The sequence below is a fragment of the Hyalella azteca genome, unplaced genomic scaffold (assembly GCF_000764305.2).
Source record: "Hyalella azteca isolate HAZT.00-mixed unplaced genomic scaffold, Hazt_2.0.2 contig16078, whole genome shotgun sequence".
NCBI lineage: Eukaryota > Metazoa > Arthropoda > Malacostraca > Amphipoda > Hyalellidae > Hyalella > Hyalella azteca.
The window spans coordinates 404,566-424,291 of NW_025945905.1; the positions used below are offsets into that span (position 1 = coordinate 404,566).

General features: G+C 38.4%; 3 protein-coding genes across 4 annotated transcripts; 1 reads left to right on the forward strand and 2 right to left on the reverse strand.

The window, feature by feature from the left end:
• Positions 1–1,466: 1,466 nt before the first annotated feature.
• LOC108667731 (DNA polymerase interacting tetratricopeptide repeat-containing, protein of 47 kDa) lies at positions 1,467–5,223 on the forward strand. The gene is made up of 8 exons (XM_018154790.2): positions 1,467–1,756; positions 2,082–2,214; positions 2,527–2,688; positions 2,904–3,106; positions 3,440–3,667; positions 3,897–4,006; positions 4,209–4,382; positions 4,837–5,223. The coding sequence occupies exons 1-8, from the start codon at positions 1,541–1,543 to the stop codon at positions 4,922–4,924; spliced, it is 1,314 nt and encodes a 437-aa protein (XP_018010279.1). The 5' UTR covers positions 1,467–1,540; the 3' UTR covers positions 4,925–5,223.
• A 58-nt stretch (positions 5,224–5,281) lies between these two features.
• On the reverse strand, positions 5,282–11,105 carry LOC108667732 (40S ribosomal protein S25). Its single transcript, XM_018154791.2, has 3 exons — positions 11,022–11,105; positions 5,721–5,994; positions 5,282–5,371 (listed from the first exon to the last, which is right to left on the reverse strand). The coding sequence occupies exons 1-3, from the start codon at positions 11,022–11,024 to the stop codon at positions 5,298–5,300; spliced, it is 351 nt and encodes a 116-aa protein (XP_018010280.1). The 5' UTR covers positions 11,025–11,105; the 3' UTR covers positions 5,282–5,297.
• A 394-nt stretch (positions 11,106–11,499) lies between these two features.
• On the reverse strand, positions 11,500–19,474 carry LOC108667735 (multiple epidermal growth factor-like domains protein 6). Of its 2 annotated transcripts, none has more exons than XM_018154797.2 (13): positions 19,240–19,474; positions 18,744–18,866; positions 18,517–18,636; positions 17,709–17,805; positions 16,781–17,373; positions 15,876–16,000; positions 15,415–15,538; positions 14,717–14,860; positions 14,370–14,579; positions 13,886–14,128; positions 13,333–13,535; positions 12,549–12,723; positions 11,500–12,063 (listed from the first exon to the last, which is right to left on the reverse strand). In XM_018154797.2, the coding sequence occupies exons 1-13, from the start codon at positions 19,403–19,405 to the stop codon at positions 12,008–12,010; spliced, it is 2,379 nt and encodes a 792-aa protein (XP_018010286.1). In that variant the 5' UTR covers positions 19,406–19,474; the 3' UTR covers positions 11,500–12,007. The 2 variants fall into 2 exon arrangements, with proteins under 2 accessions (XP_018010286.1, XP_018010285.1); XM_018154796.2 differs by having other exon boundaries at positions 11,500–12,075.
• Positions 19,475–19,726: the final 252 nt, after the last annotated feature.

A 19,726-nucleotide genomic window follows, 5' to 3' on the forward strand; every position in this document is an offset into this window, starting at 1 on the left:
CTTACATGGGCATAGGCCTCAACCTAAGTACATATTACCTAAAATGTGGTTAATATGTACCTAAGTACATATTAACCTATTACCCCTACTGTTATTGTGCAGATTACATCTGTAATCCACACCTATTAAATACAATTGTAATGAAACAGACCAAAAAGATGACCAAGCTGGTCAGTTTTGCATGTGACCACTGTAGGGTTAACCATCAATTAGTCTAATACACCTGATTGCTCTTGACCTCTATCACTAAGAAACACATTTGCTTCCAAACAGTTCAGAATGCTGCCTCATGAACTAAATTGGTTGCCAAATTACAATGGCCAAACAACCTGAACTCTGAATGTCTAATGCTAACCAATCAACAAAACTTTGACAGTTTGACCTTCTGTCCAAAACCTATTGCAATGCCCAATCTACAGCACGCTTACAGCCATATCATGAGAATGATTTAACTTCATCAACAAGAAGTACCTACTAATGTACATCATCAGCACAGTACTTTGAACAGCCAGTGATGCCCTAAACACAAACTGCCAAAAAGATGTTCATTGTTTGATAGTTAAGAAGATGTTTCAGCAACAGATGCCTGAACCATAAGTGCAGAAGATTCTGATAGTATTGAATCCAGAAAAAGAATTTACTACAACATGGATTCTTTCATCTTGGAATAGCTCTTTATCACCATCCTGCAAAGGGAAAGTCCAAGATCACATGCTGTTTTGGATCTTGGCAACTCCCAACAGGTCCTTCATTTTATCATCAATTCTATGCATTACACCTTAATGATTAAAGCCAAATGAAGATTACAAAAAATTTGACCTAGCTGCACTCTTCCACTTCTCCCCCTTCTTGATTCCAGAAACATAGATCTGTAATTATTCAGCTGGAATGTTGGAGGCATCATTTCTATATGTAAGCAACATGTCTAACTTGGCCTATTTTTAATCATTAAGACTACTATATTATTAGGTCCCAGTGGTGAAATTCTATTTGTTGTCTGTCCAGTTCAATCCTTTCTCTTGACAGCTTGCTTTCAGATCACTCTTGTGATCTCTTGGAATCATAAGGTGACAATCTGTTTGAACATTTTCTGGAGAAATACAAAATATGACTCCTTGTCAGACTCAAAATCTGTCAACAAGAATTTGTGTTGTCATCTCCATTTGTAGTCAGTGATCTAATTTTCTCTAATTTTCCTGCATTAAAATGATCTAATACTAAAATTATTTGTTTAGCTCTAAAAAAGTAATAAATTATGAATCATTACTTACTGAGAGTTAATTGGCTCTCTCAAATATGAAGTCTTGAGTTATTATGATCCCTCCACTTACTCTGCTGTTAAGATATTTTAGATTTACTGGGAACTCTATCAGATCCATCATCATGATTACCTACTTTAATTTCAGGTAGTCTCATTGGACGATCAGTACTCAACACTAATTTCTTAATTATTTCTTCTCATCTACAGAATATATATTGTGAATTTAATTCATGACTCTGAGTTATATATACATTTCTGGACGTTGATAGAAGGTATAAAATGTCAGAATCTGACTGGAAGGAGAAGATAATTCAAGAGAGGTTAGGAGGTAAAAAAGACTGGACTGACTCTGAGCGCCTTGAGCTCAGCCATCAGCTGGACCGAGAACTAGAGGAGAAATTTGATCAACTTCTTGGCAAACCTTCTTCTGACAGCTCAAAAGTTGGTGAAACTTCCCGACCCAAAGATGCCTGGACAGAAGAGAACTGGAAAGAGGTCTGGTTTTATTAATTAAAACTTTTAATTACAGGATTATATTTAAACTCAACTGTCAGCTTGCATTGGTTAATAATGAGTTAAGCTTATATCATGTCTTGACTTCAGCATAGCAAATGCATTTTTTTGTATGCAACCTGGCATATGACCACATACAAACCTGGCATATTACCTGGCATATTTTTTGTATGCAACCTGGTCTGAAATTATTGCGTAAAACTCGATTTATTCTCTGATGCATACAAGACTTACACATTTTTACAAGTTAAAAATCACAAGTAATATGTATATTATTGCATTACAAATAGTTGTACTCCTATGACAGAAAATGGCTGAGCATCCCATATTCACCCCATATACTGGTGAGACCAAGGACGGGGTTGTGCAGGCTCCAGACAATGCACTCACTGATGGCTTGGCTCAGCTGAAATTTAGTCCTGACCATAACTCCCCTGATGGTGAGCAATGACAGTCACCCTCTTGGTAAATCATCATATTTTGAGATTATTTGTGCTCTTAAAAAGCAGGTGTTGGATTCAAAATCCATCTTAAAATAGTTTTAAGTTTCTTGAGCTATTTCAGTGTAGACTGTGTTGGCTAAAATTTTCAGAATTATTACAAAATGAATTTCCTATGATTTATTATTTGACATGCAAGGTATCTCAGCTTCAGAGACTACAAAAATTTTTGTACACTCTTCTTTGGAGGATATGCTTTTAAAATTAAGCCTTTCTTTGCCTTGTGCACAATTCATTGCTTTTTTTGTGCAGAACTGGCACGGAACTACAAGGAAGATGGGATTCACCATTTCAAGTACAAGAAGTATCGCCTTGCTGTGGCAAGTTTCAGTGAAGGCTTGCGAGTCAAATGTACTGATTCTGAATTGCTCACTCAGCTTCTGAACAATAGGGCAGCTGCTTACTTCAGACTTGGTCAGATCATTCTCCTTGGAATTACGTTTTAAGCCTCTGGACGTTGTTTGAATTAATTTTTTCTATCATGTATTGAGGACAGGATGTTTCAACTCCACAGTACTCTGCTAAGAACTGTTGTGATTATTCACAAGACGTATTTCTTATTACTTGCATGGTAACAACTTTAATTGCCGTTCAGGGACTTCACTTAACTGACTTTGGTTATATTCCAGGCAACTATCGATCAGCTATCAGAGATTGCGAACAGGCTGTGGCACTGAAACCAGATTATAGAAAAGCCATCCACCGCGCTGCAGAGAGCGCTGACCGCCTCGGCCAATGGGAGGAACTGCTCAAGTGGGCAGACAGAGGCTTGCTGCTAAATCCCACTGATGAGGTCTTTGTGGAACTGAGAAGAGCTGCTCTCGAAGAGAAGGTAAGATTCCTTTTCCTGTGTAATTTTTAGCCTAGATAAAGATAGTCTTTTGCTGTAATTGCAATATAAAATTTATTTAATTTCAAAAAATTTCAGTGTATGAAACTAAGACACTGCTCTTGAAAGGAAAATCAGCTTCAGGAAGCACTTTGGTGTTTTAATAGAATATTTTTTTTTGCTCTATACATTGCATTAACAAATCATTCCATTCTTATATCTCTTGACTATTTTCTATCTATTATATATATCTATCGTGGCTATTTTTGTTAGTTACTAGTAACCATCAGAAGACACGTTATTAAATTACGATGGCATGGTCATGCTACCTTACAGAACAAGAGCGATCGTATCACCCGGAAGCGGCACATAGAAGAGCACCAGAAGCTGCTGGCCATGAAGCAGCTCCTCAGCGAGATCGAGAAGCGCGGCGTGAAGCTCGAGGAGCGCCAGGAAGCTGGCAGCACAAGGAAGGATGATGACTGCGAAGACGAAGAACTGCGCCGTGTGGAAATTGAGATTGCTTCCCTACCCAATTTGGAGCCTTGTCATCCTTCCGCTGTCGTGAGTTGCTTCATCACTACCCTTGAACCAATCTTATTTACACCCATGTAGGCTAAAAACTAATTTGCTACGGCATAATGTACAGTTCCATAGGTCCACACGCCTTACAAATTGTACACAATTCTGGTCATGCATTTAAATTATTTCGAAAATAAATGGCACAATATTGCGTTAGTATACAATTTCCCCGACATTAAATCCTGTATTCATATTGTTATTCTTTCCTTAGGGTTCAAAAGTGCACCAGAATAAAGCTGGCGATTTAGTATGGCCTGTCCTGCTTGTGTATCCTGAGTACCATCAGACTGACTTCATTCAACATTTCAACGAAAAACACTCGTAAGCTGTTCTTGTGTCACGCAATACTTCCATTCTTTGTTCCAAATTTTTTATAAAATTTCGAAACTTTGCCCACAGTTGCTGATAGCAGTGCCTGATTTTGTTACAGAAAGGACGCTTTAGATCCATTTCACTGAAAAAAATTACTAGCTTTTTATATACAACGAGATAAAAAAGTGTCATCATATCAAGTGTGTTGTAGGTTTTCAGACCAGCTTGAGGTGGTATTTGGAGAAGGTAGCCCTCCAGCTCCGTGGGACAAGCAGCGTCAGTACAGCTTGTCGCGACTGGCCATCTTCTTCGAGCACCGCGACGGCACATCCCTGGTGCCCGTGCACCTCAGCAGTGCGCTGGGAGAAGTCCTCGCCGATGAGAGGTATTGCATTGGGTTCAGATGAAGCTCGAAGTTTACTAGGCAGTTGCAGCAGAAGAGCTCGAGTCTTTTAAGTCGTCTTTTTTGCAATCAACGCCATTAAATTTCGTGATAAAAGAATAAGAGAGCCAGAGAAAGGAGGGTGTTTGTTGTAAGGAGCTGCTGTAATACTTCTTAACTAAGCCCGTTTGGAAGCTGCAGTTGCAACAAGCTCTTATTCAAGAAAAAGCCCATATCATTGCTCCATTGATGTAATAATTGTTATGTCTAAAATTAGTCTCGAGAAAAGTAAGTGATACCGTCGCAATTTTTGCATCCGCCCCCTCTATTAAGCCTGAATTGGTCACGAGTGTTTTAATGTTTTTTTATTACTTCGGTAATAGCGATTTTTGAAACGTATGTGATAGCTCTTTCCGCAATAAATGAGAAAGACTGATAAATATATTTAATTTTTCAGATTTCTCGTACGTGGAGGAACGCCATCCTTTATCATTATGGTGACGGAAAGCAAATTTCTGAAGAGTTTTCAAGCAAAGTATAAATGAAAACATTCCCGAAATTAAATGAATTTCATGTACCACTTCTTCTTTCTTCGTGTTGACGAGGATAACCGTGCTAGACGTATCTAGTCTTATTTATTTTAAAACAGAGCGCATTTTTACAATCTAATACACTTTTTTTTCTTGTAAGCGCTACTTGGTTGTTGACACATCTTAGATATTATACGTATCTCATGACCTAGCAGCTCCTGTTAACGGCAGGAGACGATTGAATCAACCGTCATCTGTTCTCGACATTACAAGACTATCTCTGTCACTATTAAATAAGTTGTCAGGTTTTTGAACATTTTATTATACCTCCTATGATTTCAATGTCAAGAAAGGCGAATGTAAAGACAAAACTCATCAGTAAAGCCCTTTAATCATCAGACTTGTTGATCTTCCTGGTGTAGACGATCTGCGCGTGATGCTTGCAGACTCTTCGGATTGTTCCTGCATATTTATGATGCAATTAGACAAAGTAACCATGAGAATTGCAAGCTAGATGATTTTACATAGTGAATATTTCAAGATTGAAATTTAGTGTATGAATGCCCTTCTAAATTATAATATATACATGTTATACTATGGTATGCAATATTATCCAAGATTATATGAATGATATGACTCATAAAACACTTCGAATAGTATTACACTTGGCGATTTCATAACATCCACTGAAAGAATTCATTAACGTGTTTAATCTACCACAAGAATCCCAAAAAAAAAAAATTCGAAAGTAATTTGGCGCAGAAATTTTAATGCATAATTTCAAAAACTAATGTAAAATTATAGAACGCACCTTTCCTGTGAAGTTCAGCAAGGGCCTTCTTGGCTAATGATCCAGTGATTTTGAGTCTCTCAGACACGACAGATGGCGTGATGAGCTTGGAGTAAGGGATGTCCTTCAATAACTTATCATAGGTGACTTTGTCGAAGAGCACCAGGTTGTTGAGCTGATCACGAACTTTGCCCTTGGACCACTTCTTCTTCTTGGCCTTGCCACCGGATCCTCCTTCCTTCTTCTTGGCTGGGGCCTTTGAAGGCGGTGCCTTCTTAGCGTCTTTCTTGGGTGGCTGAAATATTTTAACCAAGTTTAAACATATAGAATACATCAAGCTCAGTTAAAAATTTCCAGTTGGTTACATCCAATACATGCATTTTCTGTCAAGATAATCAATAGGTGGAAAAAAACAAGGACATACGAGTATATGCATAGGTTGTATAAAAAACTACAGTATATCGGCCATTCAACTCAATTTGTAATTCATGTTGATCATAAAGGATTAACTACATAATAGTAAAACAACAAAAGTTAAACTTGGGAGTCCTATCAAAGGGGAGTCATGGAGGTCTTGGAAGTCATACTTCCAATCATCATTTTCACAGACTACTGAAATAATGGTGCCCAAAACATGTAATTGAATGTGAATACATTCTCGAAAAAATTTTTTTTCTGATGAACTCAGACGTGTTCAAATGCAAGAAATTAGCTTCCTGACAGGACTCTTGAACGTAATTACCAGCAGAAATAAAAGAGCAACCTTGAGAATACAACAATTTTAATTTTGCTTCAAGATAAAATACCGCCGTTGCTCCAAAAAGTTGCTTCCATAAGAGTATTGTACAAGTGAAGGCTACTTAGCTTTATATCACCGCAGCTTGTCATTTTTCAGACTAGAACTTCTTAGTTTAGAACAAAAAAAAAAATGGTCTTACAATCTGCAAATGCAGAATTTGAGTGATACTGTAGGCAAATCAAAAATCATTACACACTTCTGATTGGGTCTTAAAATGAATTGCTTCACAACAATTGACTGCAATTGTGGAATTCAATTTAATAAAAGCAAAATTTCATGATATTTAGTTGTAAAATATATTACACTACCACCTATCATGCTAATACTTTAGTACATTAAGAATTAGTTCCAAAAGCACTGCATTTCAAAACGACTAGTTAAAAAGTTGTATACATGTCATCAGTGATAACATAGGCTCAAACCTAGGCCAGAACAATCTGGAATATTAGAGGAGAGCAAAATCTGGAACATTGCAAGCAAAACTACCCTTCTATGGGCAACTTTTTTTTACACAATTGTGCAGTTTTTAATAAAAAAAATTAGTCAAGGGCAATAAAAATGGGTGGAGTTGACTGCAAGCACTGGCATTGCTGTCTCCTTTGCAGGCAGCACTTGCTAAATTCCCCAAAATGGAGTCAGGCAAGGCGGTGGGCTATTAACAGTGATAATTTTGTGCAAGGTGAATTCTAAGATTGATGGTTAATGTCTTCAAAATTGTCATCTAGGTCTAATGCCTATTACCACCAAATATGCTTTGTCATTAGAAAATGCTCTAGTTCAATATACTTTGATTCCACTATGTGTGCCTGTCAGACTGTCAGTAGCTCAACATTTCCGAATTCAATACATATTCCTCAACTGGGCATGGAAACAAGCATCTTTCATAGTATAATTGGGCCAGATAAAGGCAGTGAAGATAATTAGCGTTACAAATATATTGAATACTAAGCAGGTTAACTTGGCTTTGCTTAAGCTATGTATTGGGGAATTATTCTATTAATTATTGTCAATAGGAATAGAATCTTGCAGCTCATAAATGATATATTTGCAATACATTAGAAATCTAGCAGCCCAATCAGGCTCTTTTGTTAATTAGATAGAAGGCAACTCATCTACTAGGAATCTCACTCAGTTTCAAAAATGGTGGGAAAGCTCACATTTAGAAAGTTAGATATCTTCTACGCCTGCCTGGGCTTGATAATTCCTATAATTTTCAATCTTGCTGTTGCAATCATCCATTATCCAAATAATTATAACAAACTATATGAATGCTAATTATTAAAGACCCTTCAATACTCTTACTTTATTATGAAAGAAATCCTATTATGTCCCATTCTACTCGTGTCTAAAAAAAATAAAAAATAAATTATTTTAAAAAATTTATATTTACAAATTGCAAAGTCAAATTTTCATTTTTCATCCAATTCTTTCCTCTATTTCAAGTTATCAACTCTCATTCACCCAGTAAGAATTTCACCCTGAAAAAGGAATAGTGATGAGTAATTATCAGAACCAAGTTTGAGTGCAAATTGGATTTTGGGAAAATTATTTTTTTCAATGATTCTGATATTAGAAATTTTTGCTTTATTAGGTTAAAAATGTGGCTTCTAATATATCTGGCTAACAAGTTGAAAATATCCATTATTTGAGCCATTGTGTAATTCTTGATAGGTAATATATCTTCACCCTTATATAATAAAGTGGATCAGAAGGCCTACCATGTTTCACATCCCACCACAATGCCAAGTAATACACCAAGCTCATAGGAGGCTGTTGCTCTTCTTACATTGCACAATTTACCTACAGCATGTTGATCTCCATGATGTCATTCTCAAATATCTTCCCTAGTTGTTACCCCTTAACTGAACAATTTTTATAATCATCTCCCAACAACTCTATTGCAGAAAATCTCACAATTTAATAATGCCAACAAAATTTTGAATACCACACCAAATAAGATAATCTTGGATTATTTTATGGCATGGGACCAAGTTAGTAACCGTGACCAATTGGATTTCTCATTCCCTTTTTATGTTTGGGCAATGTCAAATTCAATCTCACAATATTTGATCCACACAGGTATTTAAATGATAGAAAGTTATTTAAAATTTCAGCACCTCTTTATATGCATCCAGATATGAATATTATCATGTTTTTGCACAATTTTGTCATTGTCAAAAATATTGTCTTGCTGACTTCACTTCCGATCCTGTAAATTGTCCTTTCCCATCGTGAGTTTTTTAATGTTTTGTGTCTTTTAGAATATGCTCGTTGTTCAAAATAGAGAAGTACATTATCTTTTCTTCATAAATCAGAAAGATCTTGAGAACTTGGAGAAGTACCATTAATAAAAATTAGGCATTTTTAGAAAATATTTGATATGGGAATGAAAACACTTGTGAAAACTAAACTTTTGCAGTCAAATAGAAAAGAAATGCCAACTTTTTCATTAATAAAAATGAGCCCTCACTCACTTGGAAACTCCAAAACTACTGACTCAGAAATGCCATATGTACCCACAACCGCCAAGTCGCTAACCAAACTGCCGACTGGAGTCTGGACCAATCAGTGAGATGTATGCTTTCAATTTATGTGTACAAATATCTTTTTGCTCCCCCAATGATCTCTGCAGTGGGAGTGTCATGTTGAGCAGTAAACTCTGCATTGTAGCGCAAGTGGTCATTACACTTTAATTCATCTTCATAATTATTTTTGGTGAACTAAGTCTAATAGGGTAAATGCACCATATTCCGACACTGGGTAATTCCAACACCCCTCAACGTTTTCCTTTATATTAAGCTTGGTCTTAGTTCCACGCATGTGTAGATGGTTGAAATAGTGACGTCATACTATTGTGCGCCAATTTCCGCTAAACACTAGGACTAGCGGGAAAATGTTAAGATCCGCAGAGTGAAAGTCCAAGTCAATTAGTGAGAACATTGAAACACGTATGAAAGTTGATCTTGCTTTAGTAAATAGTGATAAACTGTTTGTGTAGAAAGAATATTATGGTTTGAGACTTTTAAATAAGTGTGAATATATTAGAAATCCTTCAAGTATACTTGTATTTGCTGATTTTAAGTGGTAAATAAATTAATAGATGATTGATTTAAGAGATGGCTTTAGACACATAAAAACTAATTCCAACACACAGGGTGTTGTTTACTGTCAAATTTTGACAGCTCACACAGAGTGTCGGAATTACGATTTTTGAAGCACTGTCAAAATTAGTCTCACAATATGTTGCATTTAGTCACATAGTGTCGGAAGTTAGCAATTTTGTAGATTTGAATTCTAAAGGCTTTTAAATAAATATGGCAACAGTTTGTGACATTTCAATTTCATTATTGCTGGCGCATAGTGTGGTTTTTTTGAGAGTGACAAACCAATCAGAACTCGAGTTGCACATACGGTGATTTATTTATAGCCATTTATTTCTTGCTACGTCCTTAGGGTGTTGGAATATGGTGTGTTTACCCTACATCTAATTAGGTAGTCTAAAATTTTAAAACTTGTATTTTAACTTTATGTCATATGGCAATGGCATTAAAGCTTTGGAGGAGTAAGAATTCTTCCCAAATCGTTAAGCACCGCCTTTAAATTTTCCAAACAAGTTTTTGTATCAAAACACTGGCGCTGGCCTACATTGATCAAAAGTAATATATAAGCCACAATGTGAAATTGTGAAGAATTTCATCCTGGTTCAAGCCAGAACTAGAGCTTTCCTATCATTTTTTGAGCCACTTTTTTCCTGCTAGATTGAATTAGGCTAGGCCCATCCCATATCTAATTTTTAATAAAACTGCACTGTCTGCACAATTGGGTCAACTCAATTACTCAACTCACATGAATCCAAATGTTTTTAAAAATGTGTAACTTTAGACTTTTGGATCCACAAGTTTTCATTCATAAGAAAAATTGCAATCTAAGTAGTAAGTAGGTAGGCCTATGCAGCCACAGAGGCAAAGCAGACAAAATTTTTTTTTGCTTGGTTTCCAAAATTCCGAGTCATATGAGTTGGAGTTGAATAGGTGTGTCAGGGTTATCTGACTCCTCATATAAATAAAAAAATTCAAATTCATTTCAAATATATCAGGGAATTAAAAATGAACCAGTTTCTAAAAATCTCGTTTACTAGTACCAACCCCAAGCGCTGATCAACAGCTGACGACTCGTGTAATTCCCATCGAGATTTTGTTAATAATTCAACTACCTAATTAGTGGCAAAATAAGTAATATTCAAGAAATCAGAATATACAATGTCAACTGAAATCAAAAAACGATTATATTAACATGAAAATAACGGTTTGGACTTTGGTCTATAAAATCATTCGAGCGTATGATCATTCATTAGGTAGGTACTGAACAAGCGCCATACAAGATAGAGCAATGCTTTGGTCTGGCTAAAATCGCAAAATTGAGTTTCAAAGGTGAATTCTTGTACACAAAACACAAAAAAAAAGCTCGCGCACACAAAAAAATATATAAAAAAAAAAATTTTTATATACATAATAGTGGCTCACCATTTTTGAGAAGATACTAGAAATAAAATCACTCCCTCAAACCACCGTAAACACTGAACACTAACAGGCCGCGATGTTGCCAAACGAAGAAAACGAAGATGACAATTTCTAAATGCAACTTTCCAAAGTCATGATCACATGCGATCTTGTAAATATTTAATTCATAGAGAAAATGGTCTACTTAGTCTAATCGGTAATTTAATATGTGATATTACTATGATTTTAGGGATAGTAATTGATCTACATCAAATCACACTATCAGACTGCATTGACATAATTGAGTTGCGTCGGCGTTAAACTGTGCGACTTAATTAAGAGAAATAGAGTGGTGTAAGAGAAAATAAGTATTCAATGCAATAACATTTTTACAATACGATAAAGGCAAAATATAACGGTTAACGTTTGAATGTAAAATGTTATATGAAATTTCTTCATTCCTATCGTAGCGGAAGGGGTCAGTTACACAACAATGAAAGTCTTTTCCGGGAGGGATTTTTTTATTAAAATAATGAACTGGGGCTGACATAAACAATTGCAAGCAAGTAATCAAGAAAATATCGATCTTGCACATATCAAATTGATCCCATTGGACACTGACGCAACCGGTCTTCAGACGGCCAAGAAATGGTTCAAATGAGTGAAGGATACGTACACTTAACTTCTATCTGAGTTTCAAGGCAAATTAGAAGTTGCAGGGACAAAATGTAATAAATATTTACCTTTTACAATTTATGAAGTATGCGCAGAACCAATTATAGACAAAAATCATAATTGAACTATATGAACGCTCAAAACGCTCTGGATCCTAACTCATGAAACATACTAATCGAGTTTTGCACTTTACAAGCTGCAGTAATGAAAAAAGTTTTGCGCTGGTAACACAGTACAATATTAAGATGATGTTACATTTAAAAATACGCGTGATCATGCAGGAATAGGGGAAATGTTATACGGCGTGATCGGCAAACAAGGCTGCAGCGCTAACATCAACTCTCCTCGACGGGTATGTCAGCTCGGTTATTGCGAACTCGAGGAACGTCACCTGTGAAAAAATCTACGCCAATTAGGTGCCCACATAAGAAAATATAATCAAAGTGGAGATTTTTCCACCTTCGTAAAAGGAATTGTCTTAGGTTTACTCCGTGTCTGGATTTTAATAAAGATCTTGAACATTCCATGTAAGAAAAAATGCTTCTACATATTTTATGAGCTACTCAATTATTCAACATCATAATTCTTCAAATTTATTGAATGTCAAGCACTATCATAATCTCATCACCAAGAGAATTTTGCATGAAATCATGCGTCGTCTAACACAATATTATATGGGTATTTTATTACGTGATTCCCTAAAACATCAAAAATATAACTCAGTACTCACTGCCGTGAGTGACAGAGAGCGCTTTTTCTCGTCGACGAAAACTTGAGGTCACGGACGGACGGACAGACAGACGGACATGGCGAGCACAATAGTGCATTTCTCCATAAATGAGGAAATGCGCTAAAATTGAGATCTCATATACTGACTACAGTCTCCGGTCGCATGGCAGGGCTCGTGGGAGCAGGAGCCGTCAGCAGGGCTGCAGTAGGGCAGGTGAGGAGGGCAGCGACAGGCTCTGGTGCAGCCCGCCCCCCAGCGGTCTGGTGCACAGCGCTCGCACAGCTCGCCGGCGTAGCTCGCGTGACAGCGGCACTGACCGCGCTGTGCGTGACCAAATTATAACCCTAATAATTTTTCACCGACCAATTTGCAATTATTATACAATTTTCGAACTATTTGAATTGTTATCATCATTTTCACATACCGAATTAGCCTGAATTTTTTACCTATAAATTTAATTCAAGGCGACATTAATGCAAAATAGTAGATAACGCGACTACTGAAGCTCTCAATTTCATTAATATATTATGCCATGAGCCGAAGATAAAATTTGAACACAATAATTTTTTTCCACTCATTTACTCGTATTTAAATCCAGCCCTCGCAAAGTCCTCTACTACAACAATCATGCGTTTCAATCTGCCCTGTTCGTAATTTTGTTTAAGAAATTGTCGATGTTCAAGCCGGGTTATACGTTTTATTTAATAATTTAATTAAACCATCAAATGAAATCTTGAGATAATTTAAAGACGATAAATTAATTTCAAAAGGCAAATGCATTCATCCACTTTAACGAAACTTTTGTGATTCGGTCAGGCAATTACTGACAGCTTTCCAAGCTAAACCCACCAGCCCCAGACGAGAAATCAGCTGTTACGTGTACTTAACATTAAATAAAGTGATCGCTATTATTAAAACTATTGCACTTGCAATTGGGTTGCACTCAGCCGTGCCGGGAGGGGAGCAGGCGCACTGCAGCCGGCAGTTGGGACCGTAGGACATGGGCGGGCATTTGAGGTCGCACTTGATGCCATACCGTCCCGCAGGACACTCACAGAAACCGTAGTGCAGGTTGCACCGATTACCTGGGCACTCGTTGGGGCACGACTTGGTGCAGTTGGTCCCGTAGAATCCTGGGCAATTAAATAATCGAAAAGTTGTCATTGGTGGTGCATGATTTAGGTGGCATTATGACCGGTTTAAATTGGTGATATAAGATGCTCCATTCTACATGTGAATAATCTCATGCAATTCGCTGTATTCATTTTTTTATATATAAAAACGCAACCAATGAGTAAAATTGGTATAAGGTTTTGGAGGAGTTGTTATTCACGTAATATGTTGATTTTGAAATCCTATACATTCGGATATTTCAAAATTTAATTCATTAACAAATGATAAAACACCAGTATGAAACTATGCCCTTGTAAATCAGTACGAAAATATTCAATATTAGCCTAAATGCGATCGATGAGAGCACTACCCGCTGGGCATCCAATCTGGCATCGGTCCCCCTGTACCCCGGGCGGGCAGATGCAGGCGCCGCTCTCGCGATCACAGGACGCTCCGTTGTCGCAGTCACACGCCTTGCTACACGAGGGCCCGTACACACCCGCGGGACATCGCTCGTCACACCGCGCCCCCATGAGCCCAGCAGGGCACTGACATACACCTGATGGGGTGCACTCGCCCGGACACTCGCCCTCTTGTGTCCCGGGCTTACATTCTGCAAGACAAAAATGTACGGACAAGTTCTGAAGATAATATTTTGAAATTCAAAGCTGATATGTAGCTCTCAATTACCATTTCAGATCTCACGAGAAATTTTGGTCGTTGCTAAAGAAAAAGTGGACACGTCTGCTCAATTATTTCAATACTTTCAGACATGCGTTTGGAAAATCTATGGGTATTTTCCGCCATTGACTTGAAGCACTTTTCATTGCACTGGAAATGTCTCAAACGTTCACCTGTGACGACAATGGACGTGTCGACCTGCTCACGAGTGGTGAGAATATGTTGGAAATTTTGCTCAAGTTTTGTCAACGTCTCCTGGTCGAGGACGTTAAGTTCTACGTCACCAGGGACGCGCGTGCGTCCTTTACTGCGTCGCAGCGAGGGACGTCGACGTCTTCCTTCAGGACGCTGCCCACTGCCGCTCTCCCACAGTTCTTCTTCCTCTGCAAGTCAAAAAAAGTTTATACAGTAAAATAAGCTATATATAAGGTTTATCCCTACAATGCTCCCAGGTTTTCGATAAAAGAGGCTAATATGGCAACACCGTATATTTGTAGGTGAAGTTAATAATTGAACTCACGTGTGTGATGCACGGTCACGTTCTGGTCATGGGACGGTGTGGTGTCATCAAACTGAGTGCGTCTGTGAGTAACGCGCAGGCTGTAGGGAAGGTCCTGGTCACCGCGGTTACTCACTGAGGTGTAGTCATCGTAGTCGTCGTAGTCTAAAGCACGAAATTGATAAGTAAGACAGTGTTACACCAAAAAAATAATATAAAATAATAAATTGAAATAAAATAATAAATCAAAATGAAGAAATTAATTACAATAAAATGATAAATGAAAATAATTATTTAAGAAAATATTACTAAATTAAAGTTAAATTATAAATTAAAAAAAATACTAATGTGCGATATAATAACATAACAGGTTAAGCTTCATAGGAGAAATTATAAGTGTAGCAGGATTGATGGTAAAAAGCAAAACTTGGTTAATTATCCTTTCACCAAACAGGATTTAAGAGAAATACGCTTTACATACGTTGAAACTGATACCTTGAAAGGCTCACCAATGCACGAGTATCTGTCAAGGAGCCTCAACTAGACCCACCAATGCACGAGTATCTGTCAAGGAGCCTCAACTAGACTTACCAATGCACGAGTACAGTATCTGTCAAGGAGCCTCAACTAGACTCACCAAAGCATGAGTATCTGTCAAGGCGCCTCAACTAGACTCACCAATGCACGAGTATCTGTCAAGGCGCCTTAACTAGACTTACCAATGCACGAGTATCTGTCAAGGCTGAGGGTGAAGCCTATCTCGCAGGAGCAGGTGTAGCTGCCTGCGCTGTTGATGCATTCCTGCTGGCACACTCGCGGTACGTGGGAGCACTCATCGATGTCCTACCGCAGCAAAGACGTCAAATTAAGTTTTTCAGTAAAGAATTAGAATACATTTATAGGGATTTAAATAATCAGTAACACTCAGAGAAACAACCCAACTCCCCTGAATATATTTGGAAAACACAATTCGCGTTTATGGTAAGCTGTTCATCTTAATGTTATCTAACGTAACATTTAATATTTTTTCAAGTATCAAGCAAGCATCTGCTCACGGAAAATTATTCCACTATTAAAGCTGATTCCATGATCAGATCCTAATAATATTCTATCAAAGCTGATTCCACGATCTGATCCTAATAATATTGTAGAGTCAGCACTCGTCTGCTCTGACACTCACACTGCAGGTTTTGTTGTCAGGCATGAGGGCGTAGCCCGCCTGACAGAAGCAGCGGGCGCCGCCCCGCGTGTGCTGACACAGCTGCTCGCACCCACCGTTGTCACCAGCACACCAGTTGTCAGGACCTGTGATAGTGTCAGATGATGGTGGAGTGGTCAAGGTTAATGGTGATGATATGGTGGTGCTGGTGAAGCCACGGTGATGATATGGTGGTGCTGGTGAGGCCACGGTGATGATATAGTGCAGTTAGCGAGACCACGGTGATTTGTTGGCGAGGTCATGGTGATGATATGATGTGTTGGTGAGGCTTCAGTGATTACATGGTGGAAAACCATTGTGAAAGAGATCAGTTTGATCGGCTTTCTCAATATCATCTGCATTACTTACACCCTTCATGCTTAGCTGTACTAACGGTTTCTACATCAACAACATTAACTTGCGAGGAAATTAAATTTTTATTTTAAAGGGGAAAAAGACCGAAGACAAAAATAAATAGCAGTAAAAACTTCACCTGAAATATGCAAGAAATTCATGTATTACTGAACCTATAATACATTAGCTGCTATTTATTTCTACTGGAACCACCAGACAATTTCTAGGACAATTTCATCTCGACCGAAAATTCAGACTTCCGATTGCCACTGAAGTCCAAGATCACATGCAAAGTCGAAAGGCTCAACTCACGAAATAAAACCTAACATTACAAATAGCAACCACACTTGTCAGAGTACACGTCACACAATAATTTACCAGCAGAGGTTCGAGGCTATCAGGAAACTGGCATTTATTTCCGTGTACAAAATATCGAGTAAATCCACTAGAACAGGCACACGTTGTTTCGTCACCAGCCGAAATAATATCGCAAAGGACAACAAGACAACAATAAAATAGTATAGATCACTCACGGTAACAAGTAGTCTTGTCAGGACGCAGCCGGTATCCAGGATAACAGGAACACTCGTAAGAACCATGCGTGTTGATGCAGAGTTGACTGCACGGGCTGTTTGTTGTTCGACACTCGTCCAAGTCTTCACACGCTGTACCGTCTAGAGAAAGAGCTAGACCTTTAGGACAGAGACATCTTTTGCCGTCTGGTGACTGTATAAAACCATCTTTACAGACGCAGTCGCTGCTGTTAGAAGATTTGCGGAAACCAAAAGGACATCCGCAGGTCTGTCCATCAGGCTGCCGTATCAAGTTTCGTGGACAGACACACGTCATTCCTTCGGGCGAAGGTTCGAGCCCATCAGGACATTGGCATTTTTTACCGTGCACGAAACTTCGGATGAATCCATCAGGACAGACACAGGTTTTTCCGTCATCAGACGGAATAAGATCGTCAGGACAGACGCATGTCTTGTCGTCAGCAGCGAGGGTGAAGCCTCGGGGGCAAATACACAGAGCTTGTCGGTTTCTGGGCACGCACGTATGACTGCACTCAGCTCCATCACACGGATCCTTCACTTCGCAGCTCTGACCGTCAGCAGTCAGGGTGTAACTGAAAGGGACTAAAATTAAATAGAGATCCAAGCAAAACCAATTGTTGTATATGACACATTTTAGAGACATTTGTAAGGCTCAAAATGCAATGTTTCAAATTTTCTGTAGTTGACAGAACGATAAACGAGCAGTAACATGAATATAAATAAAGATTATTAAAAAACGTTTAAAATTGGGTTTAGTTTCGAAATTTCAGGGGTCGCCCGCTACACTAGTAACAAATTCGAACTGTGTGGAGTCATAAGAGTAAAATGTATCAATAAGGAAGATAAATAATGTGAAGTTATAGTAAACAATCAGTTCAAATGATATTGCGGAGTGAGCAGCTCGCACCCAGGCCTGCAGGAGCATTGCGGGCCGTCGGGGCGCGGTCGGCACTCGTGTTGGCAACCGCCGTTGCCGATTCTGCATCCCGTGAGATAATCGCTGCCTGTAGAAGGGCACATTAATGGGGTACATCAAACACTTTCTTATGTCATTACCATCAACGCAAAATTATTACTGACAGTTGTCCAAGCTAAACGCCAACGCAAGCAATTGTTGTAATTGCTGGTGGTGGCTGATCCTAAAGTTACCTTAAAATTCACTTACATCTCAAACGCGTATCAATATATAAATAAATTGCCGTTTAAAAAGCAGAAACAACGTTGCTGAGCGTGCGATTACTGCAATAATAAATATAACTCAGTACTCAATGCAGTGAGTGACAGAGAGCGCATTTTTTCGTGGACGGAAACGTGAAGTCACGGACGGACGGATAGACGGACATGGCGAGCACAATAGTGCATTTTTTTCATAAATGAGAAAATTCGCTAAAAATGCTTGAGATATGCAAACTTAATGCAACGTAGATTTACATGCAAATGCCTCATGAAAATTTTTCACAAGACACGGTGAAGTTGATACCTGACGAAGAAATTCCGATGATAGTATTGAATTGCTGTAAATAATGGCAAAATTTAAGTATCAATTTAAAAACTTGATAATTTGAGTCTATATATGGGAAGTTTACACGTCCTGCGGCAATCGAGCAGCCGTCATGAAAGTGGTCATTTGTCGGTCCTGTGTAGACGAAAAAAGAAAAATGAAATGTGTTAAAAATTTCTATAACTAAAAAATGGCGGAAAAAGTTGAGTCTCACTGGCGCAGGTCCAGTTGTCGAGGCGAAGATGGCCACGGAGGCAGAAACATTGGTAGGAGCCGGCGGTGTTGCTGCATGTGTGGGAGCAGCCGCCGTTGTGCTTGCTGCATTCGTCAATATCTGTTCGGAAATGACGAGAGACATTTCAGCAATAAAATACATTTCAGCAATTGCAAATTAAAGCTCTGGAATACAATTACTGTAGGTTGATTACTAATATATTTTACCTTCACAAGATCGTCCGTCTTCGGCCAGCCGGTAGCCGGCATCACAACAGCAGCGGTAAGAACCCAACGTGTTTTGGCAGGTATGCGCGCACCCTCCTTTGTTCTCAGCGCACTCGTTCACATCTAAAGTAATATAATTAAACTTATGTAAATTCCCTAATGTTGATCATAGAGCACAATACCTTTACTGCTTGACACTCTCTTGTTAAATAAAATTCAATGCATATATATTAATCATATTGTACTACTGTAGATTAAGCAGTTATCATAATTATGAAGCTTACGTTTGAGAATCGGAATATTTCGTTTAAACGCATAATAGACAACACAAACATCTACTATGCTTCACATTTCAGCTACGAACAGACATATGCGAAATGTACGTGCGAGCCAGCTGATTTCATGTGCAAAGATGCCCAACATATTTCTTGTTCTTCATAAAAAATTCGTTCTGTAAACTTCGTCGTGTTTACCTCCGAGACCCAAAAATACTGACCATATTGACAATGCCGGCCATGATAACCAGGAGGGCACACACACTGATTGAAGACGCACTGGCCTCCGTTGTAGCAGACGATGGCAGCCGTGCTGCTATCCGCACACTTCCATATACAGGAAAACAGCAACGCGATTAGCGGCACTGAAGCCAGCCACCCTCGCATTGCGTGGGCAGGGCTTCGTCTTTATTAGAAGAAAGAAGTGTGTTTTTAAAGTTGATATATGCTCTAATTCTGGAACAGGTAATTTTAATTATAAGTGTTGTTTTATAAACAAAATTGAACGAATTTTTTGTGATTTTGACTGATCACTTCTACTACAATAACAACGTCGAGTTAGACCGCAATAGTTGTAATACTTTTCGGTGATCGGTCACTATCACCAAGCTAATTCTGGCATAACCGAGAGCCCAAACACTGCGTTCATTGCAACATCCTGCAGTACACGGCATTATTTTTGTAGTATAATTAAAAACAACAGGCTTC